At 40.3% G+C, this 24590-nt stretch overlaps 1 protein-coding gene across 1 annotated transcript in view; it reads left to right on the top strand.

The window, feature by feature from the left end:
* LOC112239996 (histamine H1 receptor-like) overlaps window positions 1–24312 on the top strand; it is a 78716-nt gene extending 54404 nt beyond the window's left edge. The window contains exons 2-3 of the mRNA XM_042304847.1: window positions 22003–22214; window positions 22486–24312. Coding sequence (XP_042160781.1) covers window positions 22003–22214; window positions 22486–23987 — 1714 coding nt within the window. The 3' untranslated portion in view covers window positions 23988–24312. The remainder of the gene's footprint in view (window positions 1–22002; window positions 22215–22485) is intronic.
* Window positions 24313–24590: the final 278 nt, after the last annotated feature.

Below are 24590 nucleotides of genomic sequence, written 5' to 3'. Positions count from 1 at the left end.
TTATAGTTGTTGGTAACTAATAGGCTATTAAGCTTATCGTTGTATGTGGTTGTGCTCTTTTGGTCACAAAACTACAGAATATGGAAGATGCATTTTGTTAGTAATTTTTTTTTTTTTTTAAATATTGATTTAATTGCTGATTTTCCATGTTAATCCACTATGATCATTGGGATATCTGTATACAGGGTTCAATACAGACATGTAGCCTACAGTTGTGTTGGCAGAATATTAGGGTACCTGGCGATTGCATATTATGTGAAGGATTTTCAGGGACCTTGGATACTAGTGCTTGACAATTCAGTTCGGTGCTTGCTGTGCGTTTCATCATAACATTCTTTAATTTAATCGACATAAGATAAAAAGACAAGGTGTGACATTATCTTAACTGATGTGTCCTTTTTTGTCAAATACGCCTTGTGTATGTCATTGTGTTAGTCACTATGTTAGTCATTATGTTAGTCAGGATGGTAGTTATTATGGAGTTCTTATGTTAGTCATTATGTTAGTCATTATGTTAGTCAGTATGTTAGTCAATATGTTAGTCAATATGTTAGTCAATATGTTTGTCAATATGTTCGTCAGTATGTTAGTCAATATTTAGTCATTATGTTAGTCAGTATGTTAGTTATTATGTAGTCATTATGTTAGTCAGTATGTTAGTCAGTATGTTAGTCAATATTTAGTCATTATGTTAGTCAGTATGTTAGTCAATATTTAGTCATTATGTTAGTTATTATGTTAGTTATTATGTAGTCATTATGTTAGTCAGTATGTTAGTCAATATTTAGTCATTATGTTAGTCAGTATGTTAGTCAATATTTAGTCATTATGTTAGTCAGTATGTTAGTCAGTATGTTAGTCAGTATGTTAGTCAATATTTAGTCATTATGTTAGTCAGTATGTTAGTTATTATGTAGTTATTATGTCAGTCGGTATGTCAGTCAGTATGTTGGTCATTATGTTAGTCAGTATGTTAGTCATTATGTTAGTCATTATGTCAGTTATTATGTTAGTCATTATGTTAGTCATTATCTTAGTCATTATCTTAGTCATTATGTTAGTCAATATTTAGTTATTGTTTAGTCATTATGTTGGTCATTATGTTGGTCATAATGTAGTTAATATCTTAGTCATTATGTTAGTCAGTATGTTAGTTATTATGTAGTTATTATGTTAGTCATTATGTAGCCATTACGTTAGTCATTATGTTAGTCATTATGTAGTCATGATGTAGTCATTATGTTAGTCATTATGATAGTACATTATGTTAGTAATTATGGACTTATTTTGTTAGTCAGTATGTTAGTAATTATGTAGTCATTATGTTAGCCAATATGTAGTCATTATGTTAGTCATTATGTTAGTTATTATGTTATTATGTAGTCATTATGTTAGTCAGTATGTTAGTAATTATGTAGTCATTATGTTAGTAGTCATTATGTTAGTCATTATGTTAGTTATATGTAGTCATTATGTTAGTCATGTTATGTTAGTTATTATGTAGTCATTATGTTAGTCATTATGTTAGTTATTATGTAGTCATTATGTTGTCAGGATGTCATCTTTATGTTAGTTATTATGTTAGTTATTATGTAGTCATTATGTTAGTCAGTAAGTTAGTTATTATGTAGTTATTATGTTAGTCAGTATGTTAGTCATTATGTGGCCATTATCTAAGTCATTATGTTAGTCTGTATGTTAGTCATTATGTTAGTCAGTATGTAGTCATTATGTTAGTCTGTATGTTAGTCTTTATGTTAGTTATTATGTTAGTCATTATGTAGTCATTATGTTAGTCATTATGTTAGTCATTATGTTAGTCAGTATGTAGTCATTATGTTAGTCTGTATGTTAGTCTTTATGTTAGTTATTATGTTAGTCATTATGCTAGTCATTATGTTAGTCATTATGTTAGTCAGTATGTAGTCATTATGTTAGTCTGTATGTTAGTCTTTATGTTAGTTATTATGTTAGTCATTATGTTAGTCATTATGTTAGTCAGTATGTTAGTTATTATGTAGTCATTATGTAGTCATTATGTTAGTCAGCATGTTAGTAATTATGTAGTCATTATGTTAGCCAATATGTAGTCATTATGTTAGTCATTATGTTAGTTATTATGTAGTCATTATGTTAGTCAGTATGTCATCTTTATGTTAGTTATTATGTAGTCATTATGTTAGTCAGTAAGTTAGTTATTATGTAGTTATTATGTTAATCAGTATGTTAGTCATTATGTTAGTCATTATGTTAGTCATTATGTCAGTCGGTATGTCAGTCAGTATGTTAGCCATTATGTTAGTTATTATGTTAGTCAGTATGTTGGTTATTATGTAGTTATTATGTAGTCATTATGTCAGTCAGTATGTCAGTCAATATTTAGTCATTATGTTAGTCAGTATGTTAGTCAATATTTAGTCATTATGTTAGTCAGTATGTTAGTCAGTATGTTAGTCAGTATGTTAGTCAATATTTAGTCATTATGTTAGTCAGTATGTTAGTTATTATGTAGTTATTATGTCAGTCGGTATGTCAGTCAGTATGTTGGTCATTATGTTAGTCAGTATGTTAGTCATTATGTTAGTCATTATGTCAGTTATTATGTTAGTCATTATGTTAGTCATTATCTTAGTCATTATCTTAGTCATTATGTTAGTCATTATGTTAGTTATTATGTAGTCATTATGTTAGTCAGTATGTTAGTAATTATGTAGTCATTATGTTAGCCAATATGTAGTCATTATGTTAGTCATTATGTTAGTTATTATGTAGTCATTATGTTAGTCAGGATGTCATCTTTATGTTAGTTATTATGTTAGTTATTATGTAGTCATTATGTTAGTCAGTAAGTTAGTTATTATGTAGTTATTATGTTAGTCAGTATGTTAGTCATTATGTGGCCATTATCTAAGTCATTATGTTAGTCTGTATGTTAGTCATTATGTTAGTCAGTATGTAGTCATTATGTTAGTCTGTATGTTAGTCTTTATGTTAGTTATTATGTTAGTCATTATGTAGTCATTATGTTAGTCATTATGTTAGTCATTATGTTAGTCAGTATGTAGTCATTATGTTAGTCAGTATGTAGTCATTATGTTAGTCTGTATGTTAGTCTTTATGTTAGTTATTATGTTAGTCATTATGTAGTCATTATGTCAGTTATTATGTTAGTCATTATGTTAGTCATTATCTTAGTCATTATCTTAGTCATTATGTTAGTCATTATGTTAGTTATTATGTAGTCATTATGTTAGTCAGTATGTTAGTAATTATGTAGTCATTATGTTAGCCAATATGTAGTCATTATGTTAGTCATTATGTTAGTTATTATGTTAGTTATTATGTAGTCATTATGTTAGTCAGGATGTCATCTTTATGTTAGTTATTATGTTAGTTATTATGTAGTCATTATGTTAGTCAGTAAGTTAGTTATTATGTAGTTATTATGTTAGTCAGTATGTTAGTCATTATGTGGCCATTATCTAAGTCATTATGTTAGTCTGTATGTTAGTCATTATGTTAGTCAGTATGTAGTCATTATGTTAGTCTGTATGTTAGTCTTTATGTTAGTTACTATGTTAGTCATTATGTAGTCATTATGTTAGTCATTATGTTAGTCATTATGTTAGTCAGTATGTAGTCATTATGTTAGTCTGTATGTTAGTCTTTATGTTAGTTATTATGTTAGTCATTATGTTAGTCATTATGCTAGTCAGTATGTTAGTCAGTATGTTAGTCTTTATGTTAGTTATTATGTTAGTTATTATGTAGTCATTATGTTAGTCAGTATGTTAGTTATTATGTAGTCATTATGTAGTCATTATGTTAGTCAGCATGTTAGTAATTATGTAGTCATTATGTTAGCCAATATGTAGTCATTATGTTAGTCATTATGTTAGTTATTATGTAGTCATTATGTTAGTCAGTATGTCATCTTTATGTTAGTTATTATGTAGTCATTATGTTAGTCAGTAAGTTAGTTATTATGTAGTTATTATGTTAGTCAGTATGTTAGTCATTATGTTAGTCATTATGTTAGTCATTATGTCAGTCGGTATGTCAGTCAGTATGTTAGCCATTATGTTAGTTATTATGTTAGTCAGTATGTTGGTTATTATGTAGTTATTATGTAGTCATTATGTCAGTCAGTATGTCAGTCAATATTTAGTCATTATGTTAGTCAGTATGTTAGTCAATATTTAGTCATTATGTTAGTCAGTATGTTAGTCAGTATGTTAGTCAGTATGTTAGTCAATATTTAGTCATTATGTTAGTCAGTATGTTAGTTATTATGTAGTTATTATGTCAGTCGGTATGTCAGTCAGTATGTTGGTCATTATCTTAGTCATTATCTTAGTCATTATGTTAGTCAATATTTAGTTATTGTTTAGTCATTATGTTGGTCATTATGTTGGTCATAATGTAGTTAATATCTTAGTCATTATGTTAGTCAGTATGTTAGTTATTATGTAGTTATTATGTTAGTCATTATGTAGCCATTACGTTAGTCATTATGTTAGTCATTATGTAGTCATGATGTAGTCATTATGTTAGTCATTATGATAGTACATTATGTTAGTAATTATGGACTTATTTTGTTAGTCAGTATGTTAGTAATTATGTAGTCATTATGTTAGCCAATATGTAGTCATTATGTTAGTCATTATGTTAGTTATTATGTAGTCATTATGTAGTCATTATGTTAGTCAGTATGTTAGTAATTATGTAGTCATTATGTTAGCCAATATGTAGTCATTATGTTAGTCATTATGTTAGTTATCATGTAGTCATTATGTTAGTCAGGATGTCATCTTTATGTTAGTTATTATGTTAGTTATTATGTAGTCATTATGTTAGTCAGTAAGTTAGTTATTATGTAGTTATTATGTTAGTCAGTATGTTAGTCATTATGTGGCCATTATCTAAGTCATTATGTTAGTCTGTATGTTAGTCATTATGTTAGTCATTATGTTAGTCATTATGTCAGTCGGTATGTTAGTCAGTATGTCATCTTTATGTTAGTTATTATGTTAGTTATTATGTAGTCATTATGTTAGTCAGTATGTTAGTTATTATGTAGTCATTATGTAGTCATTATGTTAGTCAGTATGTTAGTAATTATGTAGTCATTATGTTAGCCAATATGTAGTCATTATGTTAGTCATTATGTTAGTTATTATGTAGTCATTATGTTAGTCAGTATGTCATCTTTATGTTAGTTATTATGTAGTCATTATGTTAGTCAGTAAGTTAGTTATTATGTAGTTATTATGTTAGTCAGTATGTTAGTCATTATGTGGCCATTATCTAAGTCATTATGTTAGTCATTATGTTAGTCATTATGTTAGTCATTATGTTAGTCATTATGTCAGTCGGTATGTCAGTCAGTATGTTAGCCATTATGTTAGTTATTATGTTAGTCAGTATGTTGGTTATTATGTAGTTATTATGTAGTCATTATGTCAGTCAGTATGTCAGTCAGTATGTTAGCCATTATGTTAGTTATTATGTAGTTATTATGTAGTCATTATGTTAGTCAGTATGTTAGTCATTATGATAGTCAGTATGTTGGTTATTATGTTAGTCATTATGTTAGTTATTATGTTAGTCAGTATGTTAGTTATTATGTAGTTATTATGTTAGTCAGTATGTTAGTTATTATGTTAGTCAGTATAGTGGTTATTATGTTAGTCATTATGTAGTTATTATGTAGTTATTATGTTAGTCAGTATGTTGGTTATTATGTTAGTCATTATGTAGTTATTATGCAGTTATTATGTTAGTCAGTATGTTGGTTATTATGTTAGTCAGTATGTTAGTCATTATGTAGTTATTATGTTAGTTATTATGTAGTTATTATGTTAGTCATTATGTAGTTATTATGTTAGTCAGTATGTTAGTTATTATGTTAGTCAGTATGTTGGTTATTATGTTAGTCATTATGTAGTTATTATGTAGCTTTTATGTTAGTTATTAGGTAGTCATAATGTTAGTCAGTATCTTAGTTATTATGTTAGTTATTATGTAGTTATTATGTAGTCATTATGTTAGTCAGTATGTTAGTTATTATGTTAGTTATTATGTTAGTTATTATGTAGTTATTATGTAGTCATTATGTTAGTCAGTATGTTAGTCAGTATGTTAGTCAGTATGTTAGTTATAATGTTAGTCAGTATGTTAGTCAGTATGTTAGTCAGTATGTTAGTCAGTATGTTAGTTATAATGTTAGTCAGTATGTAAGTTATTATGTTAGTCAGTATGTTAGTCAGTATGTTAGTCAGTATGTTAGTTATTATGTTAGTTATTATGTAGTCATTATGTTAGTCAGTATGTTAGTTATTATGTAGTCATTATGTTAGTCAGTATGTTAGTCAGTATGTTAGTCAGTATGTTAGTTATTATGTTAGTCAGTATGTTAGTTGTTATGTTAGTTATTATGTTAGTTATTATGTAGTCAGTATATAGTTATTATGTTAATTATTATGTAGTCATTATGTTAGGTATTATGTAGTTATTATGTAGTTATTATGTTAGCTATTATGTAGTTATTATGTAGTCATTATGTTAGGTATTATGTAGTTATTATGTAGTCATTATGTTAGCTATTATGTAGTTATTATGTTAGTCATTATGCTAGTCATTATGTTAGTTATTATGTAGTTATTATGTAGTCATTATGTTAGTCATTATGTTAGGTATTATGTAGTTATTATGTTAGTCATTATGTAGTTATTATGTTAGTCAGTATGTTAGTCAGTATGTTCGTGACTATGTTAGTTATTATGTTAGTCATTATCTAGTTATTATGTTAGTCAGTATGTTAGTCAGTATGTTCGTGATTATGTTAGTTATTATGTTAGTCAGTATGTTAGTTATTATGTTAGTCAGTATGTTAGTCAGTATGTTAGTCAGTATGTTAGTTATTATGTAGTCATTATGTAGTTATTATGTTAGTTATTATGTTAGTTATTATGTTAGTATGTTAGTCAGTATGTAGTTATTATGCCGCCATTATGTTAGTTATTATGTAGTCAGTATGTTAGTCAGTATGTTAGTCAGTATGTTAGTCAGTATGTTAGTCAGTATGTTAGTCAGTATGTTAGTTATTATGTTAGTTATTATGTAGTTATTATGTAGTCATTATGTTAGTCAGTATGTTAGTCAGTATGTTAGTTATAATGTTAGTCAGTATGTAAGTTATTATGTTAGTCAGTATGTTAGTCAGTATGTTAGTCAGTATGTTAGTCAGTATGTTAGTTATAATGTTAGTCAGTATGTAAGTTATTATGTTAGTTATTATGTAGTCATTATGTTAGTCAGTATGTTAGTTATTATGTAGTCATTATGTTAGTCAGTATGTTAGTTATTATGTAGTCATTATGTTAGTCAGTATGTTAGTCAGTATGTTAGTTATTATGTTAGTTATTATGTTAGTTATTATGTAGTCATTATGTTAGTCAGTATGTTAGTTATTATGTTAGTTATTATGTAGTCAGTATATAGTTATTATGTTAATTATTATGTAGTCATTATGTTAGGTATTATGTAGTTATTATGTAGTTATTATGTTAGCTATTATGTAGTTATTATGTAGTCATTATGTTAGTCAGTATGTTAGTCAGTATGTTCGTGATTATGTTAGTTATTATGTTAGTCAGTATGTTAGTTATTATGTTAGTCAGTATGTTAGTCAGTATGTTAGTCAGTATGTTAGTTATTATGTAGTCATTATGTAGTTATTATGTTAGTCATTATGTTAGTTATTATGTAGTTATTATGTAGTCATTATGTTAGTCATTATGTTAGGTATTATGTAGTTATTATGTTAGTCATTATGTAGTTATTATGTTAGTCAGTATGTTAGTCAGTATGTTCGTGACTATGTTAGTTATTATGTTAGTCATTATCTAGTTATTATGTTAGTCAGTATGTTAGTCAGTATGTTAGTCAGTATGTTAGTTATTATGTAGTCATTATGTAGTTATTATGTTAGTTATTATGTTAGTTATTATGTTAGTATGTTAGTCAGTATGTAGTTATTATGCCGCCATTATGTTAGTTATTATGTAGTCAGTATGTTAGTCAGTATGTTAGTCAGTATGTTAGTCAGTATGTTAGTCAGTATGTTAGTCAGTATGTAGTTATTATGTAGTCATAATGTAGTTTTTATGTTAGTTATTATGTTAGTTATTATGTTAGTTATTATGCCGCCATTATGTTAGTTATTATGTTAGTTATTATGTAGTCATTATGTTAGGTATTATGTAGTTATTATGTTAGTTATTATGTAGTTATTATGTAGTTATTATGTTAGTATGTTAGTCAGTATGTAGTTATTATGTAGTTATTATGTTAGTTATTATATAGTTATTATGTTAGTTATCATGCAGTTATTACGTTAGTTATTATATAGTTATTATGTTAGTTAGTTATTATGCAGTTATTATGTAGTTATTATGTAGTTATTATGTAGTTATTATGTTAGTTATTATGTAGTTACTATGTTAGTTATTATATAGTTATTATGCTAGTTATTATGTAGTTATTATGTTAGTTATTGTATAGTTATTATGTTAGTTATTATGTAGTTATTATGTAGTTATTATGTTAGTTATTATGTAGTTATTATGTTAGTCAGTATATTAGTTATTACGTTAGTTATTATGTTAGTCATTATGTTAGTCCGTATGTTAGTTATTATGTTAGTCATTATGTTAGTCCGTATGTTAGTTATTATGTGGTTATTATGTTAGTTATTATGTAGGTTGTATGTTAGTTCTCATGTAGTTATTATGTGGTCATTATGTAGTTATTATGTAGTTATCATGTGGTTATTTTGTTAGTCAGTATGTTAGTTATTATGTAGTCAGTATGTTAGTTATTATATAGTTATTATGTCGTTATCATGTAGTTATTATATTAGTTATTATGTTACATATTATGTTGTTATTATGTAGTTATTACGTGGTTATTATGTAGTTAATTTATCTCCAAGACATTCCAAATCTATCTCCATGACATTAATAATGGGAGATTATCATTTTGGGAGGGGGTTTATAATCTTTGTCCCTCTATTACTTTTTCACTTTTCATCATTGTACAAAACCTAATCTGAAAAACAACCAAAACAAGTTGTAAATACATCAGGCCAAGTGTGTAGAGTCACAAGCATGATGTATGCATTGTGTGTAATGAATATGCGACCAAATACAATACGATTGACTATTTTAAATACACTAGAAGTGAATTTGTCCAAAAATGTATGACATCCTCATTTCATAGGACTAGATACTTATAAAGTGCTTTCATTTCTGAACTGTAAAAATAAATACGTATGTAAATAGCCTCAAATTAAAAGGTGACATTCTGTACTGTCCTCTTATGTGAAACATTTGATCTCTAAATCCAAAATGCTGAAGTATAGAGCCACATTGAAAAATGTCAGCTTCAATGTCCAAATACATACAAAGTGGAGTGTATATCATTAACCTTGTACTGCTATTGGCTAAATCAGGGTCACATAGAGTGATTCTTGGTAGTCTTATACAAATCTACTTTGAAACAAAAGTGTACACCTCACACACACATGATTATGGGGCTATAAAAATAAGACACCTGTACCATATCAGATACATCAGTTGAAATGTATTACATTTTGAGATTGCATCCAAATATTGGACTTTATATTAATCACAAAAGACTGAAATATAACAAAATTGTTTGACATAGAAACAGTTTTTGTATTATTTTTTAAGTAATCTTTATTTATCATGAAGTCATGAAAAATATGAATTACATTCCACCCATGAGGCCAAAGAGGACGCATTTGGTCACTCAAGTCCAAAAATGTAGCGACTGCAGATTGGTATGTAGCGACTGCAGATTGGTATGTAATGACTGCAGATTGGCCCATTAAATGGTATGATATTTATGATATTTATGATATTTATATATATTATATTATTCTTCATTGAAGTTATGATTTACTTTAGTTTACAAAACAATAAGCGCTAGGTGTATAATCGGAGCCGGAGCTGAGCCTGTCTGCCTGTCTGCCCAAACTCATCACCTGCTCGCTCACAGCTAACCAGCTGATGTAGGCTGTGTGTGCTGGGAGTGGAATCCTTCCCACTGCTGAACAGAACTGCTAATATTAAATGTGCCCGCAACTGTGGTAAGCATTGGAGTCAACATGGGCCGGCATTCTTGTGGAATGTTCTTGATGTAACAGTATAACTTTAGACCATCCCCTCGCCCATACCCGGGCACGAACCAGGGACCCTCTGCACACATCAACAACAGTCACCCACGAAGCATCGTTACCCAGCCCTTCACAAAAGCCGCAGCCCTTGCAGAGCAAGGGGGAACTACTACTTCAAGGTCTCAGAGCAAGTGACGTCACCGATTGAAATGCTATTTAGCGCGAACACCGCTAACTAGCTAGCCGTTTCACATCCGTTACATTGACACCTTTGTAGAGTCCATGCCTGACAAATTGAGGCTGTTCTGAGGGCAAAAAGGGGAGGGGGGATGGAACTCCATATAAGGAAGGGGTTCCAAATGTTAGGTATAGTCAGTGTGTTATACAACATGTTCATACTAGATTGGGTCTCTTTTGCGGAAGTGAGCATGGGGGTTCAGTGAGGGGGTAATGCAGCAGTGAGGGGTTCAGTGAGGGGTAATGCAGCAGTGGGGGTGGGGGGTTCAGTGAGGGGGTAATGCAGCAGTGGGGGTGGGGGTTCAGTGAGGGGGTAATGCAGCAGTGGGGGTGGGGGTTCAGTGAGGGGGTAATACAGTAGTGGGGGTTCAGTGAGGGGGTGATGCATCAGTGGGGGTGGGGGTTCAGTGAGGGGGTAATGCATCAGTGGGGGGTCAGTTAGGGGTAATGCATCAGTGTGGGGGTTCAGTGAGGGGTTAATACAGTAGTGGGGGTTCAGTGAGGGGTAATACTGTAGTGGGGGTTCAGTGAGGGGGTAATGCATCAGTAGGGGATTCAGTGAGGGGGTAATACAGTAGTGGGGGTTCAGTGAGGGGTTAATGAAACAGTGGGGGTTCAGTGAGGGGGTAATACAGTAGTGGGGGTTCAGTGACGGGGTAATGCAGTAGTGGGGGTTCAGTGAGGGGGTAATGCAGTAGTGGGGGTTCCGTGAGGGGGTAATACAGTAGTGGGGGGTTCAGTGAGGGGGTAATAGAGTAGTGGGGGTTCAGTGAGGGGGTAATGTATCAGTAGTGGGGGTTCCGTGAGGGGTTTATACAGTAGTGTGGGTTCAGTGAGGGGTTAATACAGTAGTGGAGGTTCAGTGAGGGGGTAATGCATCAGTAGGGGATTCAGTGAGGGGTAATACAGTAGTGGGGGTTCAGTGAGGGGTAATGCATCAGTAGGGGGATTCAGTGTGGGGGTAATACAGTAGTGGGGGTTCAGTGAGGGGTTAATGAAACAGTGGGGGTTCAGTGAGGGGTTAATACAGTAGTGGGGGTTCAGTGAGGGGGTAATGCATCAGTGGGGGGGGTTCAGTGAGGGGGTAATGCATCAGTGGGGGGTTCAGTGAGGGGGTAATACAGTAGTGGGGGTTCAGTGAGGGGTTAACGAAACAGTGGGGGTGTTCAGTGAGGGGGTAATACAGCAGTGGGGGTTCAGTGAGGGGTAATGCATCTGTAGGGGGATTCAGTGAGGGGGTAATACAGTAGTGCGGGTTCAGTGAGGGGGTAATACAGTAGTGGGGGTTCAGTGAGGGGTTAATACTGTAGTGGGGGTTCAGTGAGGGGTTTATACAGTAGTGGGGGTTCAGTGAGGGGTAATACAGTAGTGCAGCAAGGCTGCAGGCCCAGACGGCATCCCCAGCCGCGCCCTCAGAGCATGCGCAGACCAGCTGGCTGGTGTGTTTACGGACATATTCAATCAATCCCTATCCCAGTCTGTTGTTCCCACATGCTTCAAAAGGGCCACCATTGTTCCTGTTCCCAAGAAAGCTAAGGTAACTCAGCTAAACGACTACCGCCCCGTAGCACTAACTTCCGTCATCATGAAGTGCTTTGAGAGACTAGTCAAGGACCATATCACCTCCACCCTACCTGGCACCCTAGACCCACTCCAATTTGCTTACCGCCCAAATAGGTCCACAGACGATGCAATCTCAACCACACTGCTCACTGCCCTAACCCATCTGGTCAAGAGGAATACCTATGTGGGAATACTGTTCATCGACTACAGCTCGGCATTTAACACCATAGTGCCCTCCAAGCTCGTCATCAAGCTCGAGACCCTGGGTCTCGACCCGCCCTGTGCAACTGGGTACTGGACTTCCTGACGGGCCGCCCCAGGTGGTGAGGTTAGGCAACAACATCTCCACCCCGCTGACCCCACAAGGGTGCGTTCTGAGCCCTCTCCTGTACTCCCTGTTCACCCACGACTGCGTGGCCACGCACACCTCCAACTCAATCATCAAGTTTGCGGACGACACAACAGTGGTAGGCTTGATTACCAACAACGACGAGACGGCCTACAGGGAGAAGGTGAGGGCCCTCGGAGTGTGGTGTCAGGAAAATAACCTCACACTCAACGTCAACAAAACTAAGGAGATGATTGTGGACTTCAGGAAACAGCAGAGGGAACACCCCCCTATCCACATCGATGGAACAGTAGTGGAGAGGGTAGTAAGTTTTAAGTTCCTCGGCGTACACATCACAGACAAACTGAATTGGTCCACCCACACAGACAGCATCGTGAAGAAGGCGCAGCAGCGCCTCTTCAACCTCAGGAGGCTGAAGAAATTCGCCTTGTCACCAAAAGCACTCACAAACTTCTACAGATGCACAATCGAGAGCATCCTGTCGGGCTGTATCGCCGCCTGGTACGGCAACTGCTCCGCCCACAACCGTAAGGCTCTCCAGAGGGTAGTGAGGTCTGCACAACGCATCACCGGGGGCAAACTACCTGCCCTCCAGGACACCTACACCACCCGATGTCACAGGAAAGCCATAAAGATCATCAAGGACAACAACCACCCGAGCCACTGCCTGTTCACCCCGTTATCATCCAGAAGGCGAGGTCAGTACAGGTGCATCAAAGCTGGGACCGAGAGACTGAAAAACAGCTTCTACCTCAAGGCCATCAGACTGTTAAACAGCCACCACTAACATTGAGTTGCTGCTGCCAACACACTGACTCAACTCCAGCCACTTTAATAATGGGAATTGATGGGAAATGATGTAAAATATATCACTAGACACTTTAAACAATGCTACCTAATATAATGTTTACATACCCTACATTATTCATCTCATATGTATACGTATATACTGTACTCTATATCATCTACTGCATCCTTATGTAATACATGTATCACTAGCCACTTTAACTATGCCACTTTGTTTACATACTCATCTCATATATATATACTGCACTCAATACCATCTACTGTATCTTGCCTATGCCGCTCTGTACCATCACTCATTCATATATCTTTATGTACATATTCTTTATCCCCTTACACTTGTGTCTATAAGGTAGTAGTTTTGGAATTGTTAGCTAGATTACTTGTTGGTTATTACTGCATTGTCGGAACTAGAAGCACTAGTATTTCGCAATACTCGCATTAACATCTGCCAACCATGTGTATGTGACAAATAACATTTGATTTGATTTGATAGTGGGGGTTCAGTGAGGGGGTAATACAGTAGTGGGGGTTCAGTGAGGGGTTTATACAGTAGTGGGGGTTCAGTGAGGGGGTAATACAGTGGTGGGGGTTCAGTGAGGGGTTTATACAGTAGTGGGGGTTCAGTGAGGGGGTAATACAGTAGTGGGGGTTCAGTGAGGGGGTAATACAGTAGTGGGGGTTCAGTGAAAGGTTTATACAGTAGTGGGGGTTCAGTGAGGGGGTAATAGAGTAGTGGGGGTTCAGTGAGGGGGTAATACAGTAGTAGGGGTTCAGTGAGGGGTTTATACAGTAGTGGGGGTTCAGTGAGGGGGTAATACAGTAGTGGGAGTTCAGTGAGGGGTTTATACAGTAGTGGGGGGTTCAGTGAGGGGTAATAGAGTAGTGGGGGTTCAGTGAGGGGGTAATACAGTAGTAGGGGTTCAGTGAGGGGTTTATACAGTAGTGGGGGTTCAGTGAGGGGGTAATACAGTATTGGGGGTTCAATGAGAGGGTAATACAGTAGTGCGGGTTCAGTGAGGGGGTAATACAGTAGTGGGGGTTCAGTGAGGGGTTTATACAGTAGTGGGGGTTCAGTGAGGGGGTAATACAGTAGTGGGGGTTCAATGAGAGGGTAATACAGTAGTGGGGGTTCAGTGAGGGGTAATGCAGTAGTGGGGGTTCAGTGAGGGGTAATACAGTAGTGGGGGTGGGGGTTCAGTGAGGGGGTTATGCAGCAGTGGGGGTTCAATGAGGGGTAATGTATCAGTAGGGGGTTCAGTGAGGGGTTAATACAGTAGTGGGGGTTCAGTGAGGGGTTTATACTGTAGTGGGGGTTCAGTGAGGGGTAATGTATCAGTAGGGGGTTCAGTGAGGGGTTAATACAGTAGTGTGGGTTCAGTGAGGGGTTTATACAGTAGTGGGGGTTCAGTGAGGGGTTTATACAGTAGTGGGGGTTCAGTGAGGGATTTATACAGTAGTGGGGGTTCAGTGAGGGGTTTATACAGTAGTGGGGGTTCAGTGAGGGTTTAATACAGTAGTGGGGGTTCAGCGAGGGGTTAATACAGTAGTGGGGGTTCAGTGAGGGGGTAATGTATCAGTGTGGGGGTTCAGTGAGTGGTTAATGAAACAGTGGGGGTTCAGTGAGGGGGTAATACAGTAGTGGGGGTTCAGAGAGGGGGTAATGCATCAGTAGGGGGTTCAGTGAGGGGTTAATGAAGCAGTTGGGGGTTCAGTGAGGGGTTAATACAGTAGTGGGGGTTCAGTGAGGGGGTAATACAGTAGTGGGGTTTCAGTGAGGGGTTAATGAAACAGTGGGGAGGGGTTCAGTGAGGGTTAATGAAACAGTGGGGGTTCATTGAGGGGGTAATACAGTAGTGGGGGTTCAGTGAGGGTTAATGAAACAGTGGGGGTATTCAGTGAGGGGGTAATGAAACAGTGGGGGTTCAATGAGGGGTTAATTTATACAGTGGGGGTTCAGTGAGGGGGTAATACAGTGGGGGTTCAGTGAGGGGTTAATGTATCAGTGGGGGGTTCATTGAGGGGTAATGTATCAGTAGGGGGTTCAGTGAGGGGTTAATACAGTAGTGGGGGTTCAGTGAGGGGTTTATACAGTAGTGGGGGTTCAGTGAGGGATTTATACAGTAGTGGGGGTTCAGTGAGGGGTTTATACAGTAGTGGGGGTTCAGTGAGGGGTTAATACAGTAGTAGGGGTTCAGTGAGGGGTTTATACAGTAGTGGGGGTTCAGTGAGGGGTTAATGAAACAGTGGGGGTTCAGCGAGGTGTTAATACAGTAGTGGGGGTTCAGTGAGGGGGTAATGTATCAGTGTGGGGGTTCAGTGAGTGGTTAATGAAACAGTGGGGGTTCAGTGAGGGGGTAATACAGTAGTGGGGGTTCAGTGAGGGGGTAATGCCAAAGTAGGGGTTCAGTGAGGGGTTAATGAAGCAGTGGGGGTTCAGTGAGGGGTTAATACAGTAGTGGGGGTTCAGTGAGGGGGTAATACAGTAGTGGGGGTTCAGTGAGGGTTAATGAAACAGTGGGGGGTTAAGTGAGGGGTTAATGAAACAGTGGGGGTTCAGTGAGGGGTTAATACAGTAGTGGGGGTTCAGTGAGGGGTTAATACAGTAGTGGGGGTTCAGTGAGGGGGTAATACAGTAGTGGGGTTTCAGTGAGGGGTTAATGAAACAGTGGGGAGGGGTTCAGTGAGGGGTTAATGAAACAGTGGGGGTTCATTGAGGGGGTAATACAGTAGTGGGGGTTCAGTGAGGGGTTAATGAAACAGTGGGGGATTCAGTGAGGGGTAATGAAACAGTGGGGGTTCAATGAGGGGTTAATTTATACAGTGGGGGGTTCAGTGAGGGGGTAATACAGTGGGGGTTCAGTGAGGGGTTAATGTATCAGTGGGGGGTTCAGTGAGGGGGTAATGTATCAGTAGGGGGTTCAGTGAGGGGTTAATACAGTAGTGGGGGTTCAGTGAGGGGTTTATACAGTAGTGGGGGTTCAGTGAGGGATTTATACAGTAGTGGGGTTCAGTGAGGGGTTTATACAGTAGTGGGGGTTCAGTGAGGGGTTAATACAGTAGTAGGGGTTCAGTGAGGGGTTTATACAGTAGTGGGGGTTCAGTGAGGGGTTAATGAAACAGTGGGGGTTCAGCGAGGTGTTAATACAGTAGTGGGGGTTCAGTGAGGGGGTAATGTATCAGTGTGGGGGTTCAGTGAGTGGTTAATGAAACAGTGGGGGGTTCAGTGAGGGGGTAATACAGTAGTGGGGGTTCAGTGAGGGGTTAATGAAGCAGTGGGGGTTCAGTGAGGGGTTAATACAGTAGTGGGGGTTCAGTGAGGGGGTAATACAGTAGTGGGGGTTCAGTGAGGGGTTAATGAAACAGTGGGGGGTTAAGTGAGGGGTTAATGAAACAGTGGGGGTTCAGTGAGTGGGTAATACAGTAGTGGGGGTTCAGTGAGGGGTTAATGAAACAGTGGGGGGGTTCAGTGAGGGGTTAATGAAACAGTGGGGGTTCAGTGAGGGGGTAATACAGTAGTGGGGGTTCAGTGAGGGGTTAATGAAACAGCGGGGGTTCAGTGAGGGGGTAATGAAACAGTGGGGGTTCAGTGAGGGGTAATGAAACAGTGGGGGTTCAGTGAGGGGGTAATACAGTAGTGGGGGTTCAGTGAGGGGTTAATGTATCAGTGGGGGGGTTCAGTGAGGTTGTAATGAAACAGTGCGGGGGTTCAGTGAGGGGTTAATACAGTAGTGGGTGTTCAGTGAGGGGTTAATGTATCAGTGGGGGTTCAGTGAGGGGTTAATGAAACAGTGGGGGGGTTCAGTGAGGGGTTTATAATAATTACAAGCGATGCATAATGTACTGGTAAAGAGGATTCGTTTTAAAGTGTCTCTCTTAATTAAGGCAACACAATTGCTTGAAATGATGTTATGTCTCTTAGGAAACTAATTCAATACAGTCTATTGGTCTGTCTCCAAAGCAACCAACCCAAGGTCTATTTGTTTCAGTCCATTGTTCCCATGTATCAAGGCTTCCATACCGTTGTGCGAGAAGCGTAATGCATTCTAACTCTCTAACCACATAATGATGGTAAATGTGCTGGAGGTAATACATGAACATTACATGAAGAAGAGATGAGTATGCGTGTGTCACTTTAAATAGTAATTATGATGTAATATATCCATTACAATTTTTGTTGTTGCTGATATTGAACACTCCACTGCTACCACTCATTCACACTGCTACCACTCATTCACACTGCTACCACTCATTCACACTGCTACCACTCATTCACACTGCTACCACTCATTCACACTGCTACAACTCATTCACACTGCTACCACTCATTCACACTGCTACCACTCATTCACACTGCTACCACTCTACCACTCATTCACACTGCTACCACTCATTCACACTGCTACCACTCATTCACACTGCTACCACTCATTCACACTGCTACCACTCATTCACACTGCTACCACTCATTCACACTGCTACCACTCATTCACACTGCTACCACTCATTCACACTGCTACCACTCATTCACACTGCTACCACTCATTCACACTGCTACCACTCATTCACACTGCTACCACTCATTCACACTGCTACCACTCATTCCATCTGCTACCACTCGTTCCCCTTGCTACCACTCATTCCATCTGCTACCACTTGTTCACACTGCTACCACTCGTTCTCACTGTTAACACTCGTTCACACTGCTACCACTCATTCATCTGCTACCACTCATTCATACTGCTACCACTCATTCACACTGCTACCACTCATTCCATCTGCTACCACTCGTTCACACTGCTACCACTCATTCCATCTGCTACCACTCATTCCAGCTGCTACCACTCATTCACACTGCCACCACTCATTCACACTGCTACCACTCATTCATGCTTGTGTTCTACTTCTGCCAGATATATTGCATCCAAAATGGTTCCATATTCCATACGTAGTGCACTACCAGGCCTGCATAGGGCTTCACACTGCTACCATTCATTCACAGTGCTACCACTTATTCCATCTGCTACCACTCATTCACGCTGCTACCACTCATTCACGCTGCTACCACTCATTCACACTGCTACCACTCATTCCATCTGCTACCACTCATTCATACTGCTACCACTCATTCATACTGCTACCACTCATTCACACTGCTACCACTCATTCACCATGCTACCACTCATTCATACTGCTACCACTTCATACCACTTATTCATACTGCTACCACCATTCACACTGCTACCACTCATTCACACTGCTGCCACTCATTCACACTGCTACCACTCATTCACACTGCTACCACTCATTCACACTCATTCATACTGCTACCACTCATTCATACTGCTACCACTCATCTTACCACTCATTCATACTGCTACCACCACTCATTCATACTGCTACAACTCATTCATACTGCTACCACTCATTCATACTGCTACCACTCATTCATACTGCTACCACTCATTCACACTGCTACCACTCATTCACCATGCTACCACTCATTCATACTGCTACCACTCATTCATACTGCTACCACACATTCACACTGCTACCACTCATTCATGCTTGTGTTCTACTTCTGCCAGATATATTGCATCCAAAATGGTTCCATATTCCATACGTAGTGCACTACCAGGCCTGCATAGGGCTCTTGGGCCAATAGGGCTGTGGTCAAAAGTAGTGTACTATATAGGGAATAGGGTGCCATGTTAGCCACTGCCTGTTTTTCTGCTGAAAGGTGATCGAGGCTGGAGCCACTGTGGTATCAAAGCCTTTATATGCTAACACTTTTATCATGATAACCTGCGGACCAGGGTTCCAAACCAGGGTCCGTTAACCTGAAATGGCCGAGGGCTAATCTGGTATACCAGCCTGCTCTATCAATTGAGCCTGGGGACAGATTAACTGAAGACTGACCCAGGTAAAACCAGGGTTCATAGTGCAAGTGTATTTGATGCTTCAGATGTATTAATCCTAGTTTACTGGCTGCTAGGTTCACTGGCTGTTAGGTTCACTGGCCACTAGGTTACCTTACCGCTAGGTTCACTGGCTTGCTAGGATCATTGGCTGCTAGGTTCACTGGCCGCTAGGTTCACTGGCTGCTAGGTTCACTGGCTGCTAGGTTCACTGGCCGCTAGGTTCACTGTTCGATAGGTTCACTGGCCGGTAGGTTCACTGGCCGCTAGGTTCACTGGCTTGCTAGGATCGCTGGGTGCTACGTTCACTGGCCGATAGGTTCACTGGCCGATAGGTTCACTGGCAACTAGGTTCACTGGCCGCTAGTTTCACTGGCAGCTTGGTTCACTGGCCGCTAGGTTACCTTACTGCTAGGTTCACTGGCTGCTAGTTTCACTGGCTGCTAGGTTACCTTACTGCTAGGTTCACTTACTTGCTAGGATCACTGGCTGCTAGGTTCACTGGCCGCAAGGTTCACTGGCTGCTAGGTTCACTTACTGCTAGAATAAATGGCTGCTAGGTTCACTGGCCGCAAGGTTCACTGGCTGCTAGATTCACTTGCAGCTAGGTTCACTTACTGCTTGGAAAACTGGCTGCTAGGTTCACTGGCTACTAGGTTCACTGGCTGCTAGGTTCACTTACTGCTTGGATAACTGGCTGCTAGTTTCACTGGCTACTAGGTTCACTGGCCGCTAGGTTCACTGGCCGCTAGGTTAACTGGCTGCTAGGTTCACTGGCTTGCTAGGTTCACTGGCTGCTAGTTTCACTGGCTGCTAGGTTACCTTACTGCTAGGTTCACTGGCCGCTAGGTTCACTGGCTGTTAGGTTCACTGGCCGCTAAGTTCACTGGCCGCTAGGTTCACTGGCCGCTAGGTTCACTAGCTTGCTAGGTTCACTGGCTGCTAGTTTCACTGGCTGCTAGGTTACCTTACTGCTAGGTTCACTGGCCGCAAGGTTCACTGGCCGCTAGGATCACTGGCCGCTAGGATCACTGGCCGCTAGGTTCACTGGCCGCTAGGTTCACTGGCCGCTAGGTTCACTGGCCGCTAGGTTCACTGGCTTGCTAGGTTCACTGGCCGCTAGGTTCACTGGCCGCTAGGTTTACTGGCTGCTAGGTTCACTGGCTTGCTAGGTTCACTGGCCGTTAGGTTCACTGGCCGCTAGGTTCACTGGCCGCTAGGTTCACTGGCCGCTAGGCTCACTGGCCGCTAGGTTAACTGGCCGCTAGGTTCACTGGCTTGCTAGGTTCACTGGCCGTTAAGTTCACTGGCCGCTAGGTTCACTGGCCGCTAGGTTCACTGGCCGCTAGGTTCACTGGCCGCTAGGTTCACTTACTGCTAGGTTCACTTACTGCTAGGATAACTGGCTGCTAGGTTCACTGGTTGCTAGGTTCACTAGCTGGGAGGTACACTGGCTGCTACGTTACCTGGCTGCTAGGTACACTGGCCGCTAGGTACACTGGCCAGGAAGAGCCCGGGCTGCTATGTTCACTGGCTGCTAGGTTCACTTGCTGCTAGGTTCACTGGCCGGGAGGTACATGGGGTGCTATGTTCACTGGCCGATAGGTTCACTGGCCGATAGGTTCACTGGCCGATAGGTGCACTGGCCGCTAAGTTCACTGGCCGCTAGGTTCACTGGCCGCTAGGTTCACTGGCTTGCTAGGTTCACTGGCTGCTAGTTTCACTGGCTGCTAGGTTACCTTACTGCTAGGTTCACTGGCCGCTAGGTTCACTGGCCGCTAGGATCACTGGCCGCTAGGTTCACTGGACGCTAGGTTCACTGGCCGCTAGGTTCACTGGCCGCTAGGTTCACTGGCCGCTAGGTTCACTGGCTTGCTAGGTTCACTGGCCGCTAGGTTCACTGGCCGCTAGGTTCACTGGCTGCTAGGTTCACTGGCTTGCTAGGTTCACTGGCCGTTAGGTTCACTGGCGGCTAGGTTCACTGGCCGCTAGGTTCACTGGCCGCTAGGCTCACTGGCCGCTAGGTTAACTGGCCGCTAGGTTCACTGGCTTGCTAGGTTCACTGGCCGTTAAGTTCACTGGCCGCTAGGTTCACTGGCCGCTAGGTTCACTGGCCGCTAGGTTCACTGGCCGCTAGGTTCACTTACTGCTAGGTTCACTTACTGCTAGGATAACTGGCTGCTAGGTTCACTGGTTGCTAGGTTCACTAGCTGGGAGGTTCACTGGCCGATAGGTTCACTGGCCGATAGGTGCACTGGCCGATAGGTGCACTGGCCGATAGGTGCACTGGTCGATAGGTTCACTGGCCGATAGGTTCACTGGTCGATAGGTTCACTGGTCGATAGGTTCACTGGCCGATAGGTGCACTGGTCGAAAGGTTCACTGACCGCTACGTTCACTGCTTGCGATGCAAATTGCACCCTTTCGCCTGGCTCTGGTCAAACATAGTGCACTATATAGGGAATAGGGTGCCATTTGGGACACAAAAAGAGAAATAATGATTATTGTTATGATTTGTTTTGACTCCGTAGGTAATGGTTGATGGCGATTGATTCAGCATGTATACTATTTGCTGTGGTTTCACCTGATGTTTCCAACACTTCTGACATCATGTGAAGGGATCCAGAGAGGATGAAGAGGAGGGGTGAAGAGTACTTAACATAAAGAACCGTGATGGAGTCTATTCAGTCACCTGACATCCCCATGGACAGGTGCTTTAAAAAACATGTGTGTGTGTGTCTAATGAATTTCGATTAACCGGTAGATATGCATGTTACATGTGAAAATGAAACCGTGTTGAAGGTGGCATAGCTGTCAAAAGATCTGCATATTAAATATATTGAGAGGTTGTTATACTAGACTGACTGTTGAGGAGAGCTGGCAAGTAATCATTTCCCTCTACCGTTTACACCCACTGTATCCTGTGATAGGTACTTCAACAGCACCTGGAGACACCCGTATGGCCAGGAGACTGTCCCGTCACCTTTCAACAGCACCTGGAGACACCCCTATGGCCAGGAGACTGTCCCGTCACCTTTCAACAGCACCTGGAGACACCCGTATGGCCAGGAGACTGTCCCGTCGCATTTCAACAGCTCCTTCCAACTCCAGCACCACAACAGCTTCCACAACACCCTACTAGGTAGGTAGGTGTGTGTGTGTGTGTGTGTGTGTGTGTGTGTGTGTGTGTGTGTGTGTGTGTGTGTGTGTGTGTGTGTGTGTGTGTGTGTGTGTGTGTGTGTGTGTGTGTGTGTGTGTGTGCGTATGCCTGAGTGTGTGTGTGTGTGTATGCGTGTGTATGCATGTGTGTGCGCTCTGGGGGATGTTGGGAAAGGAAGAAGACAGATGTCCATTCTAACCAATGGACAATAAAGTATCTATTCTATTAATTGTGCTATAATATTCTATTGTAGGTGTCTCCCTGGGCTTCCTGTCGTTGCTCACCGTCATCATGAACATCCTGGTACTCTACGCCGTGAAGAAAGAGCGGACCCTCCACACGGTGGGCAACCTCTACATCGTCAGCCTCTCCGTGGCGGATCTCATCGTCGGGGCCACCGTCATGCCCCTCAACCTGGTGTATCTGCTGGAGGATGAGTGGAGGCTGGGGAGGGTCGTCTGTCAGTTCTGGCTCATTATGGATTATGTAGCCAGCACAGCCTCCATCTTTAGTCTGTTTATACTGTGTCTGGATCGGTATCGGTCCGTTCACGAGCCGCTGAGGTACCTGAAGTACCGGACCAGAGGGAGAGCTAGCGTTATGATCTCAGGGGCCTGGCTAATGTCCATGACGTGGATTATTCCTATTCTAGGGTGGAGGTCCTTCGTTCAGGTCGACCTCAAACCGGAGATGGAGAATAAGTGTGACACTGATTTCCGGTTTGTTACTTGGTTTAAGGTTTTAACTTCAGTGTTTAACTTCTACCTTCCGTCTCTGTTGATGCTGTGGTTCTACTCGCGCATCTACATGGCTGTGAGACAGAACTTCAGAGAGAGGGAGAGGATTATCAATCCCACAGATTCCGTGGTGGAAAACAGGATCGGACACAAAGTCCAAACAGGAAATAGCCACTGCGAGTCTAAGAAAGAAAGAAACTCAGACTTTGATCAGTACACGTTAGACCAGCCGAACGACTCCACAGATACAGTTGAAACCAACGCGCCCAGGGAACCCAAGTCTGAGAAAGACTCTCACTCCAGTCATTCAGTGCTCAGAATGACAAAACGTCTGAAGACGACTGTAAAGGACAAAAGAAAGAGCGGCTCTTCGTCTTTCCAGCAGAAGAATTCAGACTCGGAGACCCCTTTGAACCTGTCCTCTTTACCTCTTGGCTTCACAAACTATGACGACAACGTTCAGAAACTCTACGTATCCGTGAACGACTGCAAGGTAGCCGTGCCGTCAAACTCTGTGGCTGGCGTCTGCGAGATAACCCAGATATCTGACATGCAGAGATACACCACCATGTTCTACAACAACGAGTTCACCCAGTCTGTCAATTTATCCCCGTCACCATGTCCCCATAATTCACCCCAGTCACCCCCGCCTCAGGAGGACTCAGAGCCTGACGATGGTACTAACCCGGACGCTGCAGCCAACGCTTTGACTCTAAAGCAGACCTGGCAGAAGTTCTGTGCCCAGTCCAGGCAGCGTATCCAGAGCCTTCAGGTCCATAAGGAGCACAAAGCGGCCAAGCAGCTGGGCTGTATTATAGCTGGGTTCATGATGTGCTGGATCCCCTACTTCATAGTCTTTATGGTCATGGCTTTCTGCCAAACCTGTGTACATCACAACCTACATATGTTCACGATATGGCTTGGGTATATTAACTCTACCTTGAACCCGTTCATATACCCCCTCTGCAATGAGAATTTCAAACGGGTGTTTAAAACTATCCTACACATTAATTTGTGATGAAAAGGTTTATGAACAGTGCCTTGAGTGGCATTTCAATGTATTTCCTTGTGATGCTTTAACTTGTAATACAGTATGTGTGCTTGAATGTTTTGAGTGACCTCAATTTGGTACCTTAAATTTGTATAATTTTGAAAAATATAATGCTTATTTATTGTCCGCCTAAATATTTTTTGTTTATTATTTATTATCAGACCCAGACCATAACGCCATCGTTCCTACTCTGTGGAAAGACAGAAAGCTGCTCTGCCTTTATTCATTATTTACTTAACTCTGCTGAAGAAGAATAACTGCAGAATAACTCTGCTGAAGGAGAATAACTGCAGAATAACTCTGCTGAAGGAGACTAACTGCAGAATAACTGCAGAATAACTCTGCTGAAGGAGAATAACTGCAGAATAACTCTGCTGAAGGAGAATAACTGCAGAATTACTGCAGAATAACTCTGCTGTAGGAGAATAACTGCAGAATAACTGCAGAATAACTCTGCTGAAGGAGAATAACTGCAGAATAACTCTGCTGAAGGAGAATAACTGCAGAATAACTGCAGAATAACTCTGCTGAAGGAAAATAACTGCAGAATAACTCTGCTGAAGGAGAATA

The sequence above is a fragment of the Oncorhynchus tshawytscha genome, linkage group LG02, assembly GCF_018296145.1.
Source record: "Oncorhynchus tshawytscha isolate Ot180627B linkage group LG02, Otsh_v2.0, whole genome shotgun sequence".
NCBI lineage: Eukaryota > Metazoa > Chordata > Actinopteri > Salmoniformes > Salmonidae > Oncorhynchus > Oncorhynchus tshawytscha.
The sequence above is the reverse complement of the archived record's forward strand: the minus strand, read 5'-3'. Positions and strand labels throughout refer to the sequence as shown.